Raw genomic sequence first — 22,616 nt, forward strand, 5'->3', positions numbered from 1 at the left:
TTCAAGTGCCTTTTACCTTAGTGAGCATAGTTATCATAGGTGATTAAAGTCCTAACTAATAATCATAAGCTGAGTTATTTGAGAATGGAGTGAGTTTTTTTTTCCCCATTAGAATGGATCACATTTTCTGGACACATTCTGTCTATGTATGTCAGACATTTTTGGATTGTTGTGTTTTTATTATTATTATTATTGTAAAGAGATAGGATCTTTTTTTTTTTTTTAACAAGCTGCCCTTGAACTTCTGTGTTGAAGGTATTTTTTCCCCCCAGTTTCTTAAGTAGCTGGGACTATCGGTACATACCACTGTGCCTGGCTTGGATTGTATATTAAATATAGTTAATAAATATCTTGTGTAGATGTGAATTCTTTTTAGTTTTTTTTTTTCTTTCTTCCTTCCTTCCTTTCTTTTTTTTTTTTTTTCAAGACTGGGTTTCTCTGTATTGCTTTGGAGTCTGTCCTGGAACTAGCTCTGTAGACCAGGCTGGCCTCAAACTCAGAGAGATCCACCCACTTCTGTTTCCTGAGTGCTGGGACTAAAGGCGTGCACCACCAACACCTGGCCTTTTTAGTTTTTCTTGAGAGGCTTGATGTTTTTGATTTTTTATTGGTAGTGTCCAAACACCCTGTCTCCTGTGTTTTAGTTTTGGATTGTCTTGTCTTCTGTGAGAGATGGCTCAAATGTTGGTACACATTTTTCAGTCTTTGTGATGCTACCTTGAGTTTTTCCTACATATATGGCATTAAGGGGTGGGTCAGTGGAGGCTTAGGTGAAATTCCTAGGGATAAGAATCTCATCTTCAGTTGTGCTGTCTTCTAGAGTACCACTGTAGTACCAGAAGCTTCAACAGACTGGTGCTGCCAGCCAGTCTGTCTCTATTTATTCTTTAGAATTTATGGGTAGTTGTTTCTGCCCCCTCCCTCCCCTGGCCCCCACAGTTTGTATTTATAACCTAACTTATTTTAAAGTCACTTTTAGGCTTTGATGTCAAGTGTAAGCTAGCTGTTTCATCAGTTCACTTGGGGTGATATTGAAAACAGGAGACTGGAAAGGTAAGCTAGGGTACACAGTTGCAGCCAGTGAGGAAGCGTGAAGACCTGTCCTCAAAATGGCTTTTATGTTTTAGTTAAAATATGAGTTGTTGAAGAAGAGGTTACTGGTTGAGAGATCTATTAGGAAATGTCTGTCATCTTTACGCCACATTAACGCAATAACCTGAATTCAGACTGTTACAATCAAGCTGGAAAGGAAGGCATCTATTTAGGAACATTGTGAAATTAGAATAGACAGGATTTGGTAATACAGTAACGGAGAGAAACAGTTCGACAACTGCTGTTTGCTGCTGAGGGATGGCAATGATATCATTAGGCTGGGTGTAGCACACAGGTGGAAAATTTAGTTGGAGGAGATAATAACTTGAATTTGAAACATGTCGCATTGTGAGTGCTCGCCAGTATTACTCAGCAGGATGTTGGAAAGTGGAAGAGCTTTGGAGATTTAATACTCTAAGAGGGAAGCGAGACAATCTTCATACTAGAACCTTGTGTGTGGTAGAAACCTCAGAGGTAAATGAAGGAAGAGGACTCAGCAGGAAACCTGAGAACTGGAGAGTCAAACTGAGAGTCAGGAGACTGATGGATGATGGAGGCCAAGGGTGAAGGAAGCATTTGTACTCAGAGGGAAACCTGCATTCACGTTAAATAACAAAATCAAAACAAATAACAAAGAGCACCCCCAACCGACCTAAGACTAAAAACAATTCTCCTAAAGCTTGAGTCTATGTTAGCATTTAAGTAATTAAGATTTTTCTTCCCTAGTAATGCCAAGAGGTTTGTTTTGTTACAGTGATGGATACAAAAATCACATTCCAACAGGCAGTAAAGAGTATGTGAAGGGGGAAGTAGAGGTTGTGAATTGAGAACACATTGTTGAACTCTGTCAGGGATGAGCTTGAGAGACACAACATAACTAGCAGCTTGAAATGGGTAAAAGGGGATCAGGCCCAAGTCCTGATTTTTAGGTGAGAGTTGTTGAAAAGGCAGCTATGGAGAGAGATAGCATTCTAGAGTAGACAGAGGTTGAAGATGAACAAATAAGAAATTAGGTTTACATATGCAGGGGGCATTTTTGCCTCTGATACAGGAGATCAAGGACAGCACATATGTGGAGAAGAGTGTCTGTGTGGGAGGGGTTGGGAATTCAGACACTGAGAATGACAGTTAAGAGTCTGATGCTTTCACTTTGAGTTACAGCACAGAAAACAGAGACAAAACTTCCTTTAGATGTCAACTAGAACAGCCAGGCTTCCTACTCCTACATCTACTCAAAAGATATTTGAGACATGACAGGAGAGGTTACCTGGCAAGATTAAAAATGGGAGAATACGGCTATTAGTTGGGACTGTATTACTTCAGTGAATATTTGCTGATCTTTAAAGAATCAGCTGAAAAACCAAGCAGTGCATTTGTCAGCCTCTTAGTTAGAGGACTGGGGATTAGCAGTTTATGTGGTGAGTGTGTGATCTGGTGAGCCACTTCTTTTTGGCCCTGAAGGGTCATGGGATAGGTGGTTTGTATATGTATATTACCATCCCTCAGGATTGCAACTCTAACATGAGCACAGTTATACTTTCTTTTTCTTAGGTACTTAGCTGAAACAAATTCAAAGATGATCAAGTAACAGAACAAAATGAAGTAGAAGCTACAGAACTTATTGTTGAAAAACTTTCCCAAACTGATGAAAATTATCAAGTAACAGATTCAAGAAATTTTATTAATCCCCCCCCCCCCCCCCAATTAGGATGAAAAGAAATCCATTCCTTGAGTATGGTGGTATGTCTGAAGAATACTATGGATAAAAAGTTTCCAAAGTACCAGGGATGGGGAACAGTATACTTTCAAAAGGATTAAGACACAGCTGAATTCTTGACAGAAACAGGAGATTATGACAACAGGATGGCATCTTAATTTCTGAATCTAGTTGATAGCTTGCAATTCTGAATCCTGCCCAAAAAAAATCTTATGAGAACAAAGACTACATACAAATGTTTCACACTTGTTCAAAAGGCATGACTAGTGGCTGTCACAATGCACAGCACAAATATGCAAATTTCCATCAGTGCAGAAAACAGTGTTCTTAAGGATATTTTCAAATGAAGCAGCTGGGGATGTAGCTCAGTGGTATTTGTGTGACATGCACAAACCCTGAACTTCAGTCCTCACTCAGCACAGGAGAAAACCAGACAGCATGAGAGCATCTTGGATAGCATTCTGTCCTTATACAGACTTAGATAAATTGTCAGAATCCTACAGAAAAAAAAAAAAAAAAAAAAAAAAAAAATGAACAACACCGACCTAAGAACAAAGGTTTAAAACCCAAACTGTTTTATTTGTTGCAAGGACATATATCCATATATAATCTCTCTCCTCCTCTCCCTCTCTGTTTGGCTTTGGCACAGAATCACATTTAAATTTTTTTTTTTCTAGAAGTTTAAAAGATTGGTATTTTTTTTTCTTTCAGCATTTGATAGAAACCATTTTGTTCTTTGCTTTTCTTTATTGGAAAATTTTAAATTATCTATGCAGTTTCTTATTATATACCAAGGTTTACCATTTCTTGAGTCAGTTTCAGTAATCTATCTTTCTAGTAATTTTCTACTTCATGTAAGTTTTCTAATTGGTTAACTGTTTATTATATTCCTTCATAACCCTTTTAATTTCTATAAGGGTTGTGTGGATACTTCTGTTTTATTCCTGTTCTTCGGTCACCCTGTGGAGACAGAATGGACCTTCTGTATCTATACTGAAAACACTCTAGTCCAAGAGGATCTTGGAGACAGCAGAGTTAGCACAAGCAGGTGTGTGCTGGATTGAGTGAAGCTGAAGGACAATGGTTTGGCTTTTATAATGGCTTAGGGGCCTGGGGAAAAAGATTCTGTGTCTAGATTTGAGAAGTTTGTATTTCTCCTGGAGACCAAAGGGTGGACCACACATGGATGATCCTGTAGCTTGTTCAGTTGTGGGTCCAAAGGGGATTAAGGGCGGTAAGGTTTAAAGTAAGTCAGTGCAGTGAAGTTCTATCACAGGCCTCAATTTGGGAATGAAATTATTTTTCTTCCATTTTCTTCTTCAGGTTAGATAGTCTCAGCTGGCACACCTTTAGACTTATTAATTCTTCTGTAAGCTTAAGTCTGCTATTGGGTTTCTCTAGTTCTTCATTTCAGCGATTGCATTTCCCAACTTGAAAGTTCCATCTAATTCATTTAAAAATGGTTTATCTCTCTTTGTCGATTCTCTGCCATTGTCATACAGACTTTTGGCAGATTTCTAATAGCTGCTTTGATGCCCTATTTGGGTAAATTACTAACCTAGGGTCCTCCGTGTCTGTTAAGACTCAAGTTTGTGTTCTTCTCTGGCAAGTTTACATTCCCAGTTCTTTATTTGTCTTGTGATTTTTGTTGACAGCATATTCTGTTCTCTGTTCCCCCTTTCTCCCTCTTGAAGTTGGAGGTGGCTGCTCATCTCCCTTCCTTCCTTTTCTTTCATTTTTTTTCTTTTCTTTTTTTTTTTTTCCGACTTGGCCGAGTTAATTCCATAGAGTCTTTCTCTCCTGAAGTGAGTCTGCAGATGTCTGCTCCTCTCTCTCTCTCTCTTCTCTCTCTCTCTCTCTCTCCCCTCTCTCACACACATACACACATAGAGCCTGGTTTTGTAGTAATTACTTTGCTCAGCTTATCCTTTTTTCCTTTCTGCATTTTTTCTTTTCTTGTACATAACATCCTGATCTACTGCAGTTGCCCCCTCCCTCCACTCCTCACAGCCCTCCCCATCCACCTCCCCTCTCCTGCATATATGCAGAGGGCCCATTCCAGGTCTGTGATTGTCACTTCAGTCTCTGTGAGCCTCTATGAGCCCTGCTTAGTTGATTCCCTGGGTTGTATTCTCATGGTGTCCTTGACCACTATGGCTCCTACAATCCTTCCTCCCCATCCTCTGCAGGCTTCTCCTAGCTCTGCCTAGTATTTGGCTGTGGGTCTTTGCTGCATCTGCTCCCATCAGTTGCTGGGTGACATCTCTCTGATGACAATTGGGGTAGGCACAGATCTAGGAGTATAGCAGAATATCATTAGTAATCATCTCATTGAGTCCCAGTTCCCCTAGTGGTGTTTGGTTCTATCCTGGACTGTCTAGCCTCTGGTTCTTGGCCATCCAGGCAGTGTCATGTGTGGGTTCTCTCTTGTGGCATGGGCCTGTTGGAAGGGGATACATGGATCTCCCTGGGAAGGGGAAGTAGAATAGATTTGTGGGTGGACTGGGGATGGGAATAGGAGGGATCAGTCTGGGTAGGAGGAAGGATGGAGGGAGAGAGTACTGGAGAGACAGCTGGAATTGGGGACATTTGGGGGTTGATGTGGAAATCCAGTGTAGTGAAAGCTCCCTGGAATCTGTTGAGAGTGTCCCTAGGAAAGACTATTAGTAATGGGGGATATGGAGTCTGGACTGGCTTCCAGCAGTGGGACTGGCATACCAGCCCAGCCACAATCTGTGGGAATGGCCAACCAATGACTGGTCAGCATATCTTAGTGGTTATTATGTAATCGGTCACAGGTTATGTTTGGATTCTTTGAAAGGAGGCTGCCACCCTTTGTAGGTGGTTCTTCTGAGGCTTGGGGAGTACAGTTCAGGTAGTTTCTTGGTCTGCACTGGGTCTTTCTTTCTGCACTTACAAGACCTCGTATTCCTGAAGTGAAGAGTAACTCCTTGTGGCAGTTTCCTTCTTTCTTTCATATTTGTGGCCATATTTATAGTTTTGTGCATGCATGGGCTTCTAGACCAGCAGGAGAAAGTTAATGTTCTTTCTCATTTTCCTTGTCTCTTTTTATTCCTTTCTCTTCTCCTATTCTGTCCATTTCCTTTCTCCTACTCACTTGTGTAGGTAGACTCAGCTGCGTTCAACCTTAGCAGTTTTTCTGCCTCAGCCTCCCTAGTACTGCTGTTGATTGTAGGCATGCATCACTATGCCAAGTTGGCTTCTAGCCTCCTGAGTCCTTGGACTGTAGGAATGTACCATCACACCTGTCCTCTCTTTAGTGTTTTATTTTTTTAAAGACATGGTTTCATGTGGGTCTTGCCAGGCTTAAACTTGTGTGGCTGAGAAGGAGCTACCTTAAACTCTGATTCTTCTGCCTCTATTCCTGTGTGCTGATGTTACAGGACTGCCTGGGCCACCTCCTATGAAGCAGGGTTAGGGACTTCATTCTGAGCTACATCTCAGCCCCTAAGAGTTCTTATTGCATGTGCCATTCCTTTGTTTTCCCTTGTTAAACTGCTGACTCATCTGCTGACCTGTAGCTTGCTCTGACTGGTGTTGAAACTTGAGTTAGTTTGCTATTGGTCTTAACCTGAATTCTTGACCCCATAGTCAGTGTTGTTTATTGCCGTGTCCAATGTATGGAATTGACTACATTTTCTCCATATAGACTCCGTTTCCTCAGCAGTGCACCTGCAACTTTCAGAGTGTGTCTGTTATAAGAGCTCTGCTCCACAAGAATTGGGAGTAGCTGTGGGTGGTCTGAGTTTCCATCAGAAGCACCACACACCACACACCAACAGGAGAGCTTCAAGAACGAATGTTCTAGTTTGATGTGTGTTTTTAGCCAGTATTTCGATCTTTACATCATTTCATTAGTTTTGTACAGTTTTATTGTTTATTTTTCAATTACATAAAAATATTTCTTATTGTTTGAGGATTTCACACATGTATATAATGTATTTTGATAAAATCGGTCCCCCATCCCTTTACCTACATAAAATCTGAATGTACAAAACTAATACTACATATTTGTAGATATATGAATATGCAAATGTATTTAAAAATGTATAAGGATACCCACTTCAGAATAGTGGGACTTCTTTTTTTAATTAATTTTTATTTAAATTAAAAACAATCTTATTTTACATACCAATTCCAGTTCTTTCTCCCTCCTATTCTCCCCCCGCCCTTCCCCAGTCACTCCTCAGGGAGGGTGAGGCCTCCCATGGGGAATCATTAAATCTGTCACATCATTTGGGGTAGGACCTAGGCTCACCACTGTGTATCTAGGCTGAGAGAGTATACCTTCATAGAGGGAATGGGCTCCCAAAGCTCATTCACACACTAGGGATAAATACTGGTTTCACTGCCAGAGGTCCCGACTGCCCTGGTCTCCCAACTGACACTCATGTTCTTTCAGGTTCAGTCCTATGCTGGTTCCCCACCTGTCAGTCTGGGACCTGTGATCTCATACTTGCTCAGGTCAGCTGTCTCTGGGTTTCTCCAGCATGGTCTTGACCCCTTTGCTCATCACTTCTCCCCTCTCTACAGCTGGATTGCAGGAGTTGGGCTCAGTAAATTCCTCACTGTGTCAGGATTGATATGTAAGTGCCAGTCTTAGTGTCCTGTTGCTGTGAAGAGACACCATGACCACAGCAGCTCATATAATAGAAAGCATTTAAATGGGGGCTTGTTTAGAATTTCAGAGCTTTAGTCCATTATCGTCATTACAGGGAGCATGGCAGCATGCAGGCAGGTGCTGGAGACAGAGAGACACTGGGCCTGGTGTGTGTTTTTGAAACCTTAAAGCCCACCCCTAGTGACACACTTTCTCCAATAAGGCTACACCTATTAATCCTTCTAATCCTATCAAAGAGTTCCACCTCCTGGCAACAGAGCATTCAAATGTATGGGCCTATAGGGGCATTCTTATTCAGATACCACAGAGCCCATTCTCAGTTTTGGCTTTTAATGTTTGAGTAACAATTTGTATCAGCCTCTCACCTGACTTGAGGCTGCTGTTATGCTGGAACTTACTATTGGGAACAAATTCTGATCTTGAATTTTTAATTGGAAACTTTTTCCTTGTTTTCTTATTAACTGACTCTGTTAGCTGTTTTCTATATCTTTATTTTTATATTTTTATTGTTGGTATTGTTATATTTTCTGTGTCTTCCTCTTTGCATTTGTTACACTACCCTAACTGACTTGTCAGGAGCATTCAGTCCCTGCCCAGGGCCACGGGGTCTGTATCTCTGCTTCATGGGAAGGTAAGGATTGCTTGATTACCCCTCATTTTACCCCCTTCTCTGCTGCAGTGGACCCTTGTTATCCATATTTGAGCTTGTTGGGTTGCCCTCTTTATGTAATAGCTAGGCAATGTCTCCCTATAGAAAATATGTTTTCTAGTATTTGCTAGTATTTGTTGGATTATTCCACATGGACATGTAGTAACCCAAACAGAAGTCATTATCTTTTCCAACACTAGGCCAGCCCACTCCCAGCCTCAATGCTAGGAACCTACTCAGTTTCCATACTGTTTGTGCTTTATGTGAGTCACCAGAGCTATGGGGGACCATGTCAGAGGCCTCTGCTGTCAGTGACCACTTGTTTCACAACGGTTCTCGCCCTCCCTGTAGTCCTGCCTCATCTCATTCTCCACGAGGTGCAGGTGCTTGTTGCTGTTTTCAGTTCAACCTTCAGTGCCAAGATGGCTTTAACTAAAACAACTTTGGTCTGTTGTTCTCTTCTGCTCATTCAAGCTTCAGAAACTCCCTAGTGCCTTTGAAAAGCCCGGCTTGTTTTCTAAACCTTCCAACTTGTTTTAATTTCCTTGCCACTGCCTTCCTCTATATAGGCAGGACTCTAGCCAAATGGAATTAATCTGCCTGTGTTTTTCTGTTTGTATCCCGGTTTTTGTGTCCTTTGCCAAAAGTATGCTTTCCTCACATCTTTATGTCTTAGTTATTTCTGAAAAAACTTTCCCAAGATTCTCTCAGATTTCCTGACCTGGACGCTCTTTCTTTCCTATATATACTTATCCATCCTTTGAAAACCATGCTGCTATCATTTCCCAATGTATATTGCTATGCCCATATGCCCTTTAAACCCTAATAACCCTTTATCTTTTATTTTGCTATTGTGCATTGCATGTATTTGTTAAATTAATGAGAGAATAAGTGCATTTCTGCATTAACCCTCAGATAGCCTCTCTGTTCTTTTCCTGTCCCCTTTTGTTTCTCTGGGGATATCCTTTTTGTTTCTTCCTTATATTTAGATTAAGTTTATCTTTCAATTACTTCATGCAGCCCTAAGTAGCCTGTTACCTTTATTTTGTTGCTTCTCTTCTCTGCATTAATTACAATTTTAGTTTAAAGAAAGCTTTGATCATTTGGTAAGGGTGGAATGAGGGAAATCTGAGGAATAGAAGTGAGGGTTCAAAGTGACATCTTTGTGGAGAAGTGGTTGCTTAGCAGGATTTGGTAGCTTGCAAGTATAGATTTAACTCCAGGACTGTGACTGGTCAGTAGAGATGAACAAACAGAAGTTGTGGTGGTGTGTTTATTATCTAGGTGGTGAATTTTTTAAAATTATCTTTTAAAACCCCATTTCCTCCATTTTTCTCTCCCTCCCTCCCTCCCTCCCTTCCTTTTTTTCTTTTTACATTTCCAAGTCTTATAAGGTTTACTGCTTTTTTATTTTTTACTTCATTGCCCCATTACTGGAAACTTTTTAGTTGAAGTGCTCTGAAGAAGCAATGTAGTGTACTTGTGAGGGTGAAGACCTTGGATAGAATGCAGCATGGGGTGGTATAACTACCCAGGAGGGTGTGACACCAGGGCCCAGGAGAACACCACATTGTCTTTGCCATCTAAGTGTTCCTCAGTACTAAAGTACCCAGGGGACAAAGGAAATCACAGGTCACTGCTCTCTAGTCACCGGTTTGTTTTTGATTTTAGCTCGTGACAACTGAGCTGCTCAAGGCAGGAAGAACTCTTAGCTGAATAGTAGTGGGTTCCTGGATCTGGAGAGGAGAGGCCACCTTGGAACCAGTAATGAACCATCCTGACTACAAGCTGAACCTTCGACCCCCGGGAACCCCCAGAGGTATTGAAAAGAAAAATGAAGCTTGCCTTGTCAAATGGAGACTTAAAATATAAATGGACTGGGTGTGGAGGTAGAGGGAATTCTTAGGACTGAGGGAGACTAATTCTTTTAATGAACTGCTGAGTATCTTCTGGTGTTATTTATCCTAGAATTAGATATGCTCTCATTGTTTTAGTTAATTGTACAGTCATTCTAATTCCTTCAGAAATGGGACAGTCTTTTAACAATTACTATTTTAAAGGGTTTGTGTGTACAAATAGCAAAGCATACCAGACCCGTTATTCAAATTTGCTTCATGCATAAAGCAGTGCTCACTTAGAACTAAGGTCTTATTTATTTAATGAGGTCTGTTTTATTTATGCTGTCTTACCCATTCTTTCCTTTTTGTGACTGTTTGAAATCATCACTGGAAAGGTTTGTTCTCTTGCTGGCCTTTATAGATAAAAAGAGCACCAGCAAAAATAGTGAAGGCATAGTACCTCTAGTTAGAAGAGACACAGAGATGTTTAACTGAGGAGAGGGTTGATTGTTGCCTCATGTTTCTAGGTGTGTCCTCAGTGGTTGGCCCACATGGTGTTGGTGCTTCGCCAGGTGACAAAAAGTCAAAGAACAAGTCCATGCGAGGGAAGAAAAAGAGCGTATTTGAAACCTACATGTCCAAGGAGGATGTTTCAGAAGGCTTGAAGAGGGGAACACTTATCCAGGTGCTTGAAACCTACAGACTATTTATCCCTTGGATGCATGGAATGGCAGCAGTCTTGTTTATTAAACTGTTCCCTGTCCTGTGCTGTGTGCTTTGACATGGTGCAGGACTTTTGCTTCTTAGACCAATGGCATGTGTCGAGGTGGTGAGTACCACTAAACTGTCGGAGGCAAACCTCTGAGATGTGAGAAGAGAGAGCCTCTGTAGCCAGGCTAGAGATTGGTGCAGTTGAGCAAATATGTGTAAGAAAATGAGCTTTTCAAATGAAATGACCAGTGTGAGCTGCTAAGATACAAGTGGGAAGTGGGGTTGGACTATACCAAACACTGAATTGTTCAGTGTGCCCGAACCACATGATACTGAATAACTGACAAAAACGGGTAAAGCTGTAGAGGAAACAGTGAACAACATTTGTTGTATGCTTTGTAGTTTGCATAATCTCTTCACTGGCTGTTCATTGGTGTGGCTGAATGGATGTTCATTGAGCATCCATCTTTGAGCCAGGAACAATTCCTGTTAGGATAGTGCTACAGGGGAACTTATGAAAGAGTGTAGGATAAGGCAGCTTAGGTTTTCTTGAGTGTAACATCCAAGGCAGCTGGTAGGTAATGAGACTGGAGAAGGAAGCAGGACTATGCCTTCTTTGAATTAAGCCTGTTTTATAGTTCTTGGATAGAAATACTGTCATGTGGTACTCTTCTCACTTAAAATTTTTGAGTGAGGCTGGGGAGATTACTGTCACCGCTTACCACACAAGCGTGACGACCTGACTTTCAGCTCTAGCACTCACATAAAAGCTGGGGGAAGTAGTGTGCACTATAATCCGAGTACTAAGGGGGCAGAGACAGGAGAATTCCTAGGACTTGCTAACTACCCTCCCAGCTCCAGGTTTATTGAAAGACTCTGTCTTGAAACACCAGGTGGAGAGTTACCGAGGAAGACACATTGACTGTTGGCCCATAAATACATATGCACACACATGCACAGTGTTGACTGAATTTCATCTTCTCTCATTCTGAAAACTCAGCTTCTCTGGATTTATTACCTTTCCATAATTACCTGTGGCCCATAGCTCACGTAATTGTTGTAAACATCACTAGTTTTTCACAAATCAATTGGTCTTTTTGATTTAGGAATACCATTGGCTTTTTTTTCTCCTGGATGTTTTTTGAAATGTCTCTCTTAAGAGAGTAGAAACCACATTTGGATACTTGTCCCTTCATTAATATGTTTGCTTGCTTTTCATGGTTTAGCATCCATATACTTCACTTTACCTGCAAGTATCCTGGTTCTCACTGTTCCTTGTCTTTCTCATTGCTGTCTCCTGTCACCCCTTCCAGGAATGTGCTATGTTCTGATTATCTTGAACTTCCAGATTTTTCCTCTAAAACCTGTGCTTCCTTGGTGGGGTCTCTTGTGCTGATAGTCCCAACACTTGGGAAACAGAAACAGGCAGATTTTTGTGAGGCTAGCCTGATCTACATAGTAAATTCCATAGTGAGACCCTATCCCACAAAACAAAATCTAAACTACCGCTGTCAGCAGCAGCAGCAGCATCGACCACCAAACAAACCCAAATGAAACTGAGTGTAGGACCCCACCTAGGCTTTGCCGTTGGGGTCCTGGTGCTCGAGTTGTCTCATCTCACTAAAGTGTGACAATCATGCCTGTCCTGCCAGTCTATGGTCAGTCTGTACTTAAATGTCCCCTCATTTCTCTAAGCTGAGTTGGGTTAGAAGCCAGTTTTGTTGTCTGCATGTTAAAACTATTACCTTTGTTTGGATTTTATGTTTCCCCAAATAGACTGTTCATTTCCTTAGTGGTATGGTCATACATATTCTACAGGTTAGCCCAGTGGGAGACTTGGCTGACACTTATAAGCTTAATTTATATATATATATATATATATATATATATATATATATATATATATATACACACACACACACACACACACACACACACACACACATACATACATACATATATATACATACATACATACATACATATATATATATATAATTACTGGCTGAATAAAGGTCAAGATACTACCGTTTGAAGAAGAGTAAAGGAAATGGAAGTTGTTGGGACATGAGAGAAAAATAGCTTAGGATTTTGATTATAGATGTATACCTTTTAGAAATAGGGTTAGAACAGTGTTCTGTAATAGTATTAGTTTTTGATTCCTTTTAATTTTTGCATGTGAAATGACTTTTTGCTGGCATTATCATAAAACAAAAAGATCTGATCAATATAACAGCTCATATTCCCAGGAGTTTGTAAATGATTCCTCCTGGTCTATGACATCATAAGCCTCCACAGCCAGAGGGCCTCTTTCCTTCCACCCCCCACATATGAGAACAGTTGTTCTCTGCAGATGGGGTAAGGAATGGGTTCCAGATATGAGGTCACCATGAGAAATATACAACATTGTAAATAAGATTTCATAGGCAGAGAAACAGAGTACATCTGCTTTTGGATATAAACTTTCTGTGTGTAGTTGTCTGGGTAAGGTAAAAAGCTAGACAAGAAGTGATATTTTAATGCCACTGGAGAAAATTAATCATATTCAGATACACTTAGAAACATATGTCAATTTTTTTATTCAGATGTATGTCAGGACCTCCTTTTTTCCCATCAAGAGAAAAGTCTTTTACTGATAGTAGGGATCTTAAAAATTAGTAGAATAATATAGTATTAGTTAATGGCATGACAAAAATTTAAGATTTCATTGTTGTGTGAAAGAGGAAACCACAGTGACCAAAGAAACCTCTTTTCTGTATTTGGAAGTGAATAGCAATAAAACATGATTACATACACGTAGCTTTCTTAATAAATTCTCACAACTGTGCTTAGGTACAGTATTGGTTGGTTGTGTGAGAGATGATGGACATGCCTGGAAGGAGGATAACCAAGGTGACAAGGGCAGGGAGATGGTAGGATTGTGTCTTTTAGAATCCAGATGATGGGTTGACTAGTGGAAGTTCAGAATGAGCCCCCACAGCTATTGGAGACATGATGTTAGGATTCTTTCTGGAATAGAATATTGGTGAGATGTTGTGTTAGACCACTGAAAAACCCTATTCTAGGAAGACAGAGGTCATGATGGTCTCATTTCTAGGAATTTGACTCTTTGTTAAGATTGAGGTCAGGGGGTTAGAGAGTTGGCTCAGTGGTTAGGAGCACTAGCTGCTCTTCCAGAGGACCCAGGTTCAATCCCAGGACCCATATAGTGGCTCACAACAGTGTAACCCCAGACTCAGAGGATCTGCTCTCTTTTGGCTTCTAAAGGCACTGTATGCACATGGTGTGTAGAAATACAGTCAGAACTCCCACACATTTAATGGGGGGGAAAGATTGAGGTCTGTTTGGGTGTGTATTAAAGAAGAGAACAGAGGTGACATTATAGTAGAAGAAAGGTGGCATTCAGAATTATGATACCAGGAACAAAGGAACAACTTCAACTCTATAGAAATTAGGTGATTCCTGAACTTGACAGGGTAGGGAATGTCAACCATTCGAGAATGAGCACTAGAAAAGTCACTGGGGAGGAAGGCAAAAATAACTGTAGAAATGGCAGAAATTATAGGATGGATCATTGCTCAGAGAGAAAGAGGAGAGAGAATAGATTGAAAGAACCACTGCAGAGTGTGGTTAGGGAAGGCCTCCATGAGATTATTCCAGAGGTGAAAGAAACCTGAAGGGCAAGAATGAGCCAGCCATTTTCAGTCTTCAGAAAAGATTATGGGTAGAGAGCTCAGTGAGTGGGAGAATGGCAAGCAGAAGACTTGAAGTTTTTGAGGACCAAGAGAGAAGCTGCCTTTTGAGACATAAGGGAGCAAAGGGACAGTTAGGCAGCAGCCAAGTCATTTAGGGTCTCAGACTGTGTTAGGAACTTGAATTTCATTCAAAGAACAATGGGGAGTCACCAAAGGGTATTAAGTAGGAAGAACACAGTCTGTTTCTTGTCTTAAAAATGTCTCTGGCTGTTGTGAGATGAGTGGACTTGAATGGAAGCTGGAAGTTCATGTAGAAAGCCATTGAGATCCACTAGATAAGGAAATATGGAGCTGGACAAAAGAGAACAGGGTGTGGCAGTGAGAGGAATGGGGGCGGCTGAGAGCTAGAGCTGACACAACACGCTGATGATTAGATGTGGACAGGGAGGACAAGGAAATCCAGGATGACTCCTAAGCACCTGAGTAGATCAGGGGATGGCCTGATCTTTCTGTTAGCCAAGCTAAGGAAGACAGAATTGGAAATGTGCTGGTTTTGGGGTATAAATTAGTGAAGAAGCCTTGGTGATGAGTGGAGCCAAGAGGCAGTTAGTAGCCTGGATTCTGGAACTAGACTCTCAAATTTACCTCCTCAGTGCCTCAGTTACCTCATCTGTAACACATGAAGAAAGTATCTCTGTCATAGTTGTGGAAGTTAAATTAGTTCATAGCCAATTTAAATTAGCTAACTTATTTTAAATTAATTCATTAGCTCTTAAAAGTGCATGGCCCATAGTCTACCCATGTAAGTAGTATTTGAGATTGTTTTTAATTACTGTCAGGGAACATCTGTAATTCAACTGTTCTGAGGAGATAGCTATCTGCAGTTTTATGTCTTAGGATTATTTTTCAAGACAGTCTGGAAACATATTTGTATGTGTGAAATTACTAAGTTTTAAGTGTTTCAGACATACTGTAAGCCATCTAAAATGTATTTGTGATTGCCAGGTTCGACTATTTATACTATTTGTGTGTTATTTTTCTGTAGTGCCATTCTGGTACTTGGGTATAGGCAAATAGTTGTGGTCACTTGAGAGGTAGGCCTTATTGATTGTGTGTAAGAGGAAATGGGGACCCAAGGCCCAAGTTTTTTGAAGCTAAGGATTAATAGCAGGCAACGACTATTAGTTGGCCAAGGAGGTGGGTAACCATAGTAGAAGGGTGGTGGTTGGTAAATTTCCTGGAGATGGATTTATCCATGGAGATCTTAGTGAAACTGTCCTAATGTCCATGAGATGGCAGTACAGAAGACTTCAAGTACTAAGAGTGATGCTGGACTTCTTTTGTTTGAAGTAACATGATAGTAGGGTATAGTCAGTGGAAACGAGAGCTGGGATGAGTGGAGACAAAGGGAGCTTGAGTGATTCAGTTATTGTTGTAGATTCTAAGTTCCTAAATGTTTATAGGAATTGGGATAGAAGGGAAAGCGGTGACACCTGAGTCAAAAGATTAGTGAATTAGTGCTGTGATCAGGAAGTTAGAAGGTAGCTGTACCAAGTCTATGGCATGAACTTCAGAAGGGTTTTTGAGAAAGAATATAGGAACAAACTAATTTTAAATCCATTATGGGGAAGCAGTCTTCACCATCCTCTCTTTGACAGGGATCATTAGGGCAGAGCCAGGTTCTGATGAGGTATGAAGTTGCAGGAGCATCCAGAACAGGATGGGAAGTACATGATACTCCTCACTGGTCAAGCTCCAGGCTTGGAAAAGTTTGAAAAAGAGGAAAGATGGGGAATTAGGTGAGTTATGGAAAGACAGAAATGCAGGCCTTGGCCTCCTCTGGGTGAGGCATCCTCTGCTGGATGGCTGTGCTGGATGGTGAACTGATTCTTGGCAGGCTTTATGCTTACCTTCTTCTTTCAGGTGGTAGGAACAGCTCTGGTCTGCTGAGGACCCAGTTGGAGTTGCCCATTTCTATGTGTTCTATCTGTTCTCTCTGGGGTCTGTTCCTAACATCCAGTTCTTAAGTCAAATCTCCAAATGTTGATCTGAAGAAAGGCTTCTACCCTCTTCTCTATGCTTTCATTTATTGGGGGTTTGGGATAGAGAATCAAGAGCTTTCTGGTGCTTTTAATGTATTTTCTTTTAAGTAGAGCCTAAATGCAGACCTGAACAATGTGTGTCTTTCCCCTGAGCCCAGCCTTGGCTTCTCTCAGTGTTCTGCAATTTAAGGCCCACTCAAAACAAGAGGCTAACCCTTCCCTGAACTAAAAGGGAGATGATAGAAGAAGAATAGGAATTAAAAAGAAGTTAGAAAGGGTGTATGTAATCAGAAAGTGAAATGCATAAAAATACTGTTTCAGTTTACTGAAGCATTTCCCCATAAGACTGTCTATTAGTCTCTATTGTAGTCTCATAATCATACATAGTGCCCGTCAAGCTAGTTGTCAGGAAATATTTGTTGAGTGTATGAGTATTTAGAAAGAATTATAAGTATTTTTCCTTTTCCTTCAGGAAGAAACAATTACTTTACAAGTGAATTTGCTTTAGCACTCTTAACAAGAAAGCCTAGGCAGCTTGTCAGCCGTATCTCCTGATCCCTCGTTCTGTAACTATAAGCAGAATTCTGGCAGGATGGGGAGGAGTGAGTCTTGCCTGCTCTTGCTAACAGTACACCTCTACTTTCTTCTCTCCTCGCTGGCCTTCATCTTTTGCTCTTCCATGAGGATTATATATGATCTCCGGAGCCTTTCGTGGTGTCCTGGCTGGAAGCATGCTGTAGCTGCTACTTCACAGCCTTCCACACATTTTCTTTCTCAAGGACCATGTTTAGTTATTATTCAGTACCCTATGTGGTCTGTTTCGGGTTTTGACCATAATCACTATTTGACAAATGGTTAAGGACTGAGTGATCATTTGTGATATCTAATTGGTGTGTTAAGATGTGTTCCATGGCATGGAAAGTACTAGTAAAAGAAATAAATGATTTTCCATTTAATTTTATGTCTTCACCTATCTTGTGAATTTTGTGCCGTTGAGTCATTCCTTTTAGTAGGAAATGTTATTTAAACACTTTCTCAAGTTATCCTTTGAGTCGTGTTGTTAGGAAAACAGCTTCTTCTCTCCATGTGTCCCAGTGGCCTGTGAGTGCAGCTGGAATCTGGGGAGGTTATGGCTTCCTGAAAAGACGCACAGCACTGAGCTGCTGTTGAGGATTGCCCCCAGCTGCACCCCTGTACATACACAGAAGTGGACCTTGACTTGGTTCTGGAATCGTACGAAGTTGAAGGCAGACTGGGTGGCCTCAGTGTGGGAACTGGCACTGCCATTTGCATTAAGAGCTGGTTATGAACCATTTTGAATTATTAACTCATTCAGCTCTGCAGAGAGGCCATAAGTAAAACGTGTGCTAGTTCCTAGAGGCCAAGTATCCAGTTAGAAACCAATCCAGGAACCAACTGCAGACAGAGGTCATGGAATGGAGAGAACAAAAGCTAGTGTGAGACAGGCCCCAGATGCCTCATTAAAGTCAAGGGTTAGTGTGAAGATCAGGAGTTGTTTCCTGGTGTGTGCCAAGCGCTGCTATTTCTTACCTTTTCCATCTCAGCAGGTGTTAATCTGAGCTTTTTGTGTTTTACACAAACTTCAATTTTCATGCATATAACCCATCGTTTTCATAAATTTAACTTTTTTTTCTGAATCAAATTGTTTAAGAATTTCTTTTTTTTTTTTTTTAAATCAGAGAACAGCATAGGAAAAAATCATAAATATCCAACTAGTTAGGTTTTTCATAGATTTTTGTTTTATTTTGTTTTAAAGGGTGTATTGAGAATTAATCCAAAGAAGTTTCATGAAGCCTTCATTCCTTCTCCGGTAAGTTTATTAACTTTATAATAAACTTAATGTCATATTGAATATTTTAGATGTACTCTGAACTTGAAATCATATACTTTAACTAAAAAGCAGAATAGTAAAACAAAATTGAGAATAGGCAAAGATTTTCTTCAAATTTAAATAAATAAAATTTGTCTTTGGTTCACCTTCCCTTTTGCCAGTCTTAAAATTGAATGCCAAATGTGAGGGATGGTATTTTTTCTGAGGCTGCAGAAAGCAGCTGGACCCAGGCAGACTACCCGCCAGTTCATGTAATTGGATGCTCTTGGTTTATAGCTTAAAAGGATTTATAGGTTTTCCCACCGATTTAAGTTAATCTTTCCTAAACAAATATGCTATCTACTTTCATTCTACTGCATGAGCTAATCTGAACATTTGTCCAAAAATAATGTGTAATGCTGTTTTGTCAGTTTCTCACTTCACTTTCATACAGGTGGTAGGCCTTCGGACAAGGTTCTTTCTTATATTCATGACTCATTCTAAGAGCTTCTCTCTGATTAAAGTATGTTCACACTGATAAGTAGTTAGCTGCAGGTCTGTGCAGTAGGAGTCTTGATTGTGCAAAGCTGGGAGAGTAATATTCTTGAGTTCCTGGCCTCATTTTTCTAGGATGCTGTAATGGATAACTATAACATTTTTTAAAAATATTCATTTATTTATTTACAGTGGAAAAGGCCATAGGGATGAACTTATAGAAGAGAAATATGACACAAATGTTTCTGTTAACATAATTTTGTTTGCTAAATGGCAAGTTTAATACTACCATGCTTTTCATAGGTGATTATGTTATTAGTGTTGTTGTTATTATTATTACAGTGACCCTGCCATCTGTTTTTAGTTCTACCCATTTCCTTTTCTCTTTCTCACCAGAAACCAAGGACTCATATTTTATTCCAAGTTCAAGGCTTGCTGTTACATTAGGGAAAAGACATCTCTGACATGTCACATTCTTTTCTCTGAACCATAGTCTCTTCCTTGGATAAAACATATCTATATTCTGACTTGTACTTGAATAGTGACAACTTTGAGGGAATATTTCATCTCAGGAACAGTTCTGTCATGCAATAGAGTATATTGAGTGTGGTCTACATTGGTACTAGATTCTAGAGTTTGCTCATACGATGATCATGTACAAGAAGGTGCCATGTTAAGAGTCAGGACTAGCCATCTCTCAATAGGTTCTGTATAACCGATGTTTCTCACATTAGAAAGAATGATTTTTGTTGTTGTAGTAGCATTCCAGTTGGAGGAATTTGATTAAATTAGGGTTCCTGTGTATGAAAAACAGTAACAAAAGCATGAGTCTCAATTAATGGAGTAAGGGATTCATTCCATAAAGTATCTATGAGTTGCAGAGAGTTGAAACCTGTCATCTATTCTGTGTGTGGATGTTCACCCTCATTGGCTGGAATGATAAAGAGGCATTTTGAAAATTTTATTACTAGCTTTTGTTTCTTCTAAATGTTTAGTTTTGAGTTCCTCTAAGCTAAATCCCTGTTAGGACAGCACTTAACAAATGTGGAGACTAGGACTAAGGGACAGAAGAGAGACATGATTTAAATATATAAAAAGTTATGAATCAGGAGCTGAAGAGATGGCTCAGGAGTCAAGAGCCTGTGCTCCTCTTGTAGATGACCTGAGTTCAGTTCCAAGTAACCACACCACAACCACCTGTAATTCCAGCTCCAGGAAATCTTATGCTTCGTGAACACTACAATTAGGTGCACATAGCATCATGCCTTATACTTAATTAAAAAACAATAAGTATAAATATGTAAATCAAACTAACAATTCATTAAGCAAAAATAAATTTCATGGGTCAAAGAGATTGCTCAGTGGTTAAGAGCCCTTGCTGCTCTTCCAGAGGATGAAGGTTTGTATCCCAACATCCATGCCAGGTGTCTTACAAGCCCCTGTAACTCTAGCTCTAGGGGATCCGACTCCTTTTCCTGGCCTAGGTGGACACCTACATGCATGTGCACCTTCACATGTACATAAAAATAATCTTAAAACTACATTTTATGACAAATAGGCCTCTATGCACCCATGTTTGTTTATAGAACTCATATTCCTTGGAGCTTTGGGCTAACTGAAATACAGAGTGTTCTCTTGTGTTCTACTCCCTTTCTTTCTCAAGCCTGATTCCTTGTCTCCTTTTGGTTCCTTTACAATCCAACAGGACTCTTGCATGTGCATCTGTTGCTATCTAATCTCATAGATCTGGGTACTATATTCATGTTTCTTAGCAATACTGCCCCTTGCTCTGCATATAGTCCAGGGTGCTTCCTAGGTGCTTGGGCCAGTTTCAGGGGACACAATCTTTTGTCTCTTAGAATTCCTTGTCAGATGAGGTGGGCTGAGGAGCATGGTGAGAATTCTACAAATTAAATTAATATTCTTTACTTTGCAAATGTGTCTGTCTGCCTTAGAATGGTTTGTTTAAAAAAAGCTAGTAAGTAAAAGCAAAATGTACTGATGTTTCAGAGGTTCTCAGTTTGAAAGTGTTTTTCTGTCATGTTCTATTTAGAAAGTTTCAGATAGATTCAGTATTAAGATTTTTTTTTTTTTTGGTCTTTTCTATGCCTCATTTGTTCTTTTATCTAGAATCTAATGGGGTAGTCATATTCTCTGAGAAAGATAAAAGCTACTAAATTTACCTCTTGTGAAGACTGGCTGCAAAAGCTGCTCACCAGAGCCTAATTAATTGTAGGTGAATAGAAATAGTTTTGGACATTAGAGTAGTACTGCATTCTTGGTTTGGAGCTCTTTTGGTCAGCTGTGGTTTTCAGAGGCATTGTAGAAAGGAATTGAAAAGGACAGTAGTAGAATTCAGTAGTGTGGATTTCTGTCTAAGAGTATAGTTCGTGTCCATGTCAAGAACAAACATCTATGAACTGCAAAATCCCATAAGTAGACTAACAAGAGGGATGTTGGGGCTTGAAAGTAAGACAGAAAAGGATATGAAATGAGTCTCTGATCTGACCTTAGGAAATAGAAAGTTTTCCATATTATATATAATATGAAGAGTTGATTAAATATCACCTGTTGGTCACAGCTTCAAAATTCTAAGGTTTTTGGAGAGAAAAAAAAGGAGATTTTACTAAATTAGTTAGGTTTATTTTTAATCTAAAATGTTTACTTAGTGTTATTTGCCATGTGAGAACATCCCCCTAAGCCAGTTGCTAAGATTTTATCATCAGGTATATAAAAGAATGTTTTGTGTTGAGGGAACTTGACTTGGAGTCATTATAATTTCTACTGATTGAAAGTAGAATTTTGTGTTCTTATGATAGATCCCAAATATGTGGAATGAGTCACATATGTCTAATGCTTATATCTTGGAATTGAGCAGTTCCTAGGTTTAGTATCTTTAAAATGGTAGTCTTGCCTATAGATACAGTCTTCTGAGTTAATCAAAGACTGAATAGAGATAGAATAGCTAGAGGTTGCTCAGGTTCTACTCATTCCCTCTTTTCTTGGTTCTTTGAGACAGGAATATCACAGTATAGCCAATCTTTAATTTCTGAGCTGCCAAAGGATGATTACAGCTGCTTGTTGAGGCATTGTGTTGCTGATGTTTTGATACACGAGAATGGGTTAAGATGACCTCTGAACAGCTCTCTTCATTGGAGGGAGTTCATAAGATCATGGTGCTTTAAATACATTGCAGAATGCAACAATTACTGTGATGGGTCATACTTGAGTTGTTTACCAGTCATCTGTGTTTCTCTTGAGAGTCTCATCACAAGGTTAAACTGCTGTAATTCTTTGTGGCTAACACGGTAGCTGTTCCTTAGGGACTAGGGTGGGGTAGGGTCAGGTTTAACAGAATGTAGGCCACAGCTGCCAGCCATCATTAGATTGGAAATTGAACAGAAAAATCTGTTTTAAAATATCTCAAATTTGTTTGCAACTAGGAACTATAAAACATTCTGAGTGGCTAAAACTCCCCTCCCTTCTTTCCTCCCTCCCTCCCTTCCTCCCTGTCTTTCCATCCCTCCTTCCCACCCTCTCCCTCTTTCTTTCTCCCTTTCCCCTTGAGGGTGGGATTGGTGATTTTGGAATGACAGTTTTAACTAACTAGAATTTTATAGTACTCTTTTTTTGAATGTTAAATCTTATCAGTATAGAGTATCTCTGTTACAAAGGAAGTGACTTTCCAGACACTTTTGCTGTCAGCTCCTGTAAAGCCAACATTTAACTTTTCTTTTATTCTATGAAAAGAAATACATAAGTATGACTTGGAAGAATAAAGAAGAGTACATGTTTATTGATGAGACATGTTTTCTCTCAGCCTCTGACTCCCCAAACCTTGCTTTTCCTTAGCTGTTTCTTGTATGTGATTTTGCAGAGCTATCTGTCTTATCAAGATGACTCT

The 22,616-nt window shown here is 40.0% G+C and overlaps 1 protein-coding gene across 5 annotated transcripts in view; it reads left to right on the top strand.

The window, feature by feature from the left end:
• The window catches only part of Dis3l2 (DIS3 like 3'-5' exoribonuclease 2), a 309,815-nt gene that overhangs the window by 24,266 nt on the left and 262,933 nt on the right, over positions 1-22,616 (top strand). For 3 of the 5 annotated variants that reach the window (XM_051190714.1, XM_051190718.1, XM_051190717.1), the window contains exons 2-4: positions 9,772-9,919; positions 10,466-10,623; positions 18,164-18,217. In XM_051190714.1, the coding sequence (XP_051046671.1) occupies positions 9,868-9,919; positions 10,466-10,623; positions 18,164-18,217 (264 nt within the window). In that variant the 5' untranslated portion in view covers positions 9,772-9,867. Of the gene's footprint in view, positions 1-3,776; positions 3,858-8,374; positions 8,478-9,771; positions 9,920-10,465; positions 10,624-18,163; positions 18,218-22,616 lie in introns of those variants that run through there. The other 2 variants (XM_051190715.1, XM_051190716.1) reach the window with 2 other exon arrangements.

The sequence above is a fragment of the Phodopus roborovskii genome, unplaced genomic scaffold (assembly GCF_943737965.1).
Source record: "Phodopus roborovskii unplaced genomic scaffold, PHOROB, whole genome shotgun sequence".
NCBI classification, from domain to species: Eukaryota; Metazoa; Chordata; class Mammalia; order Rodentia; family Cricetidae; genus Phodopus; species Phodopus roborovskii.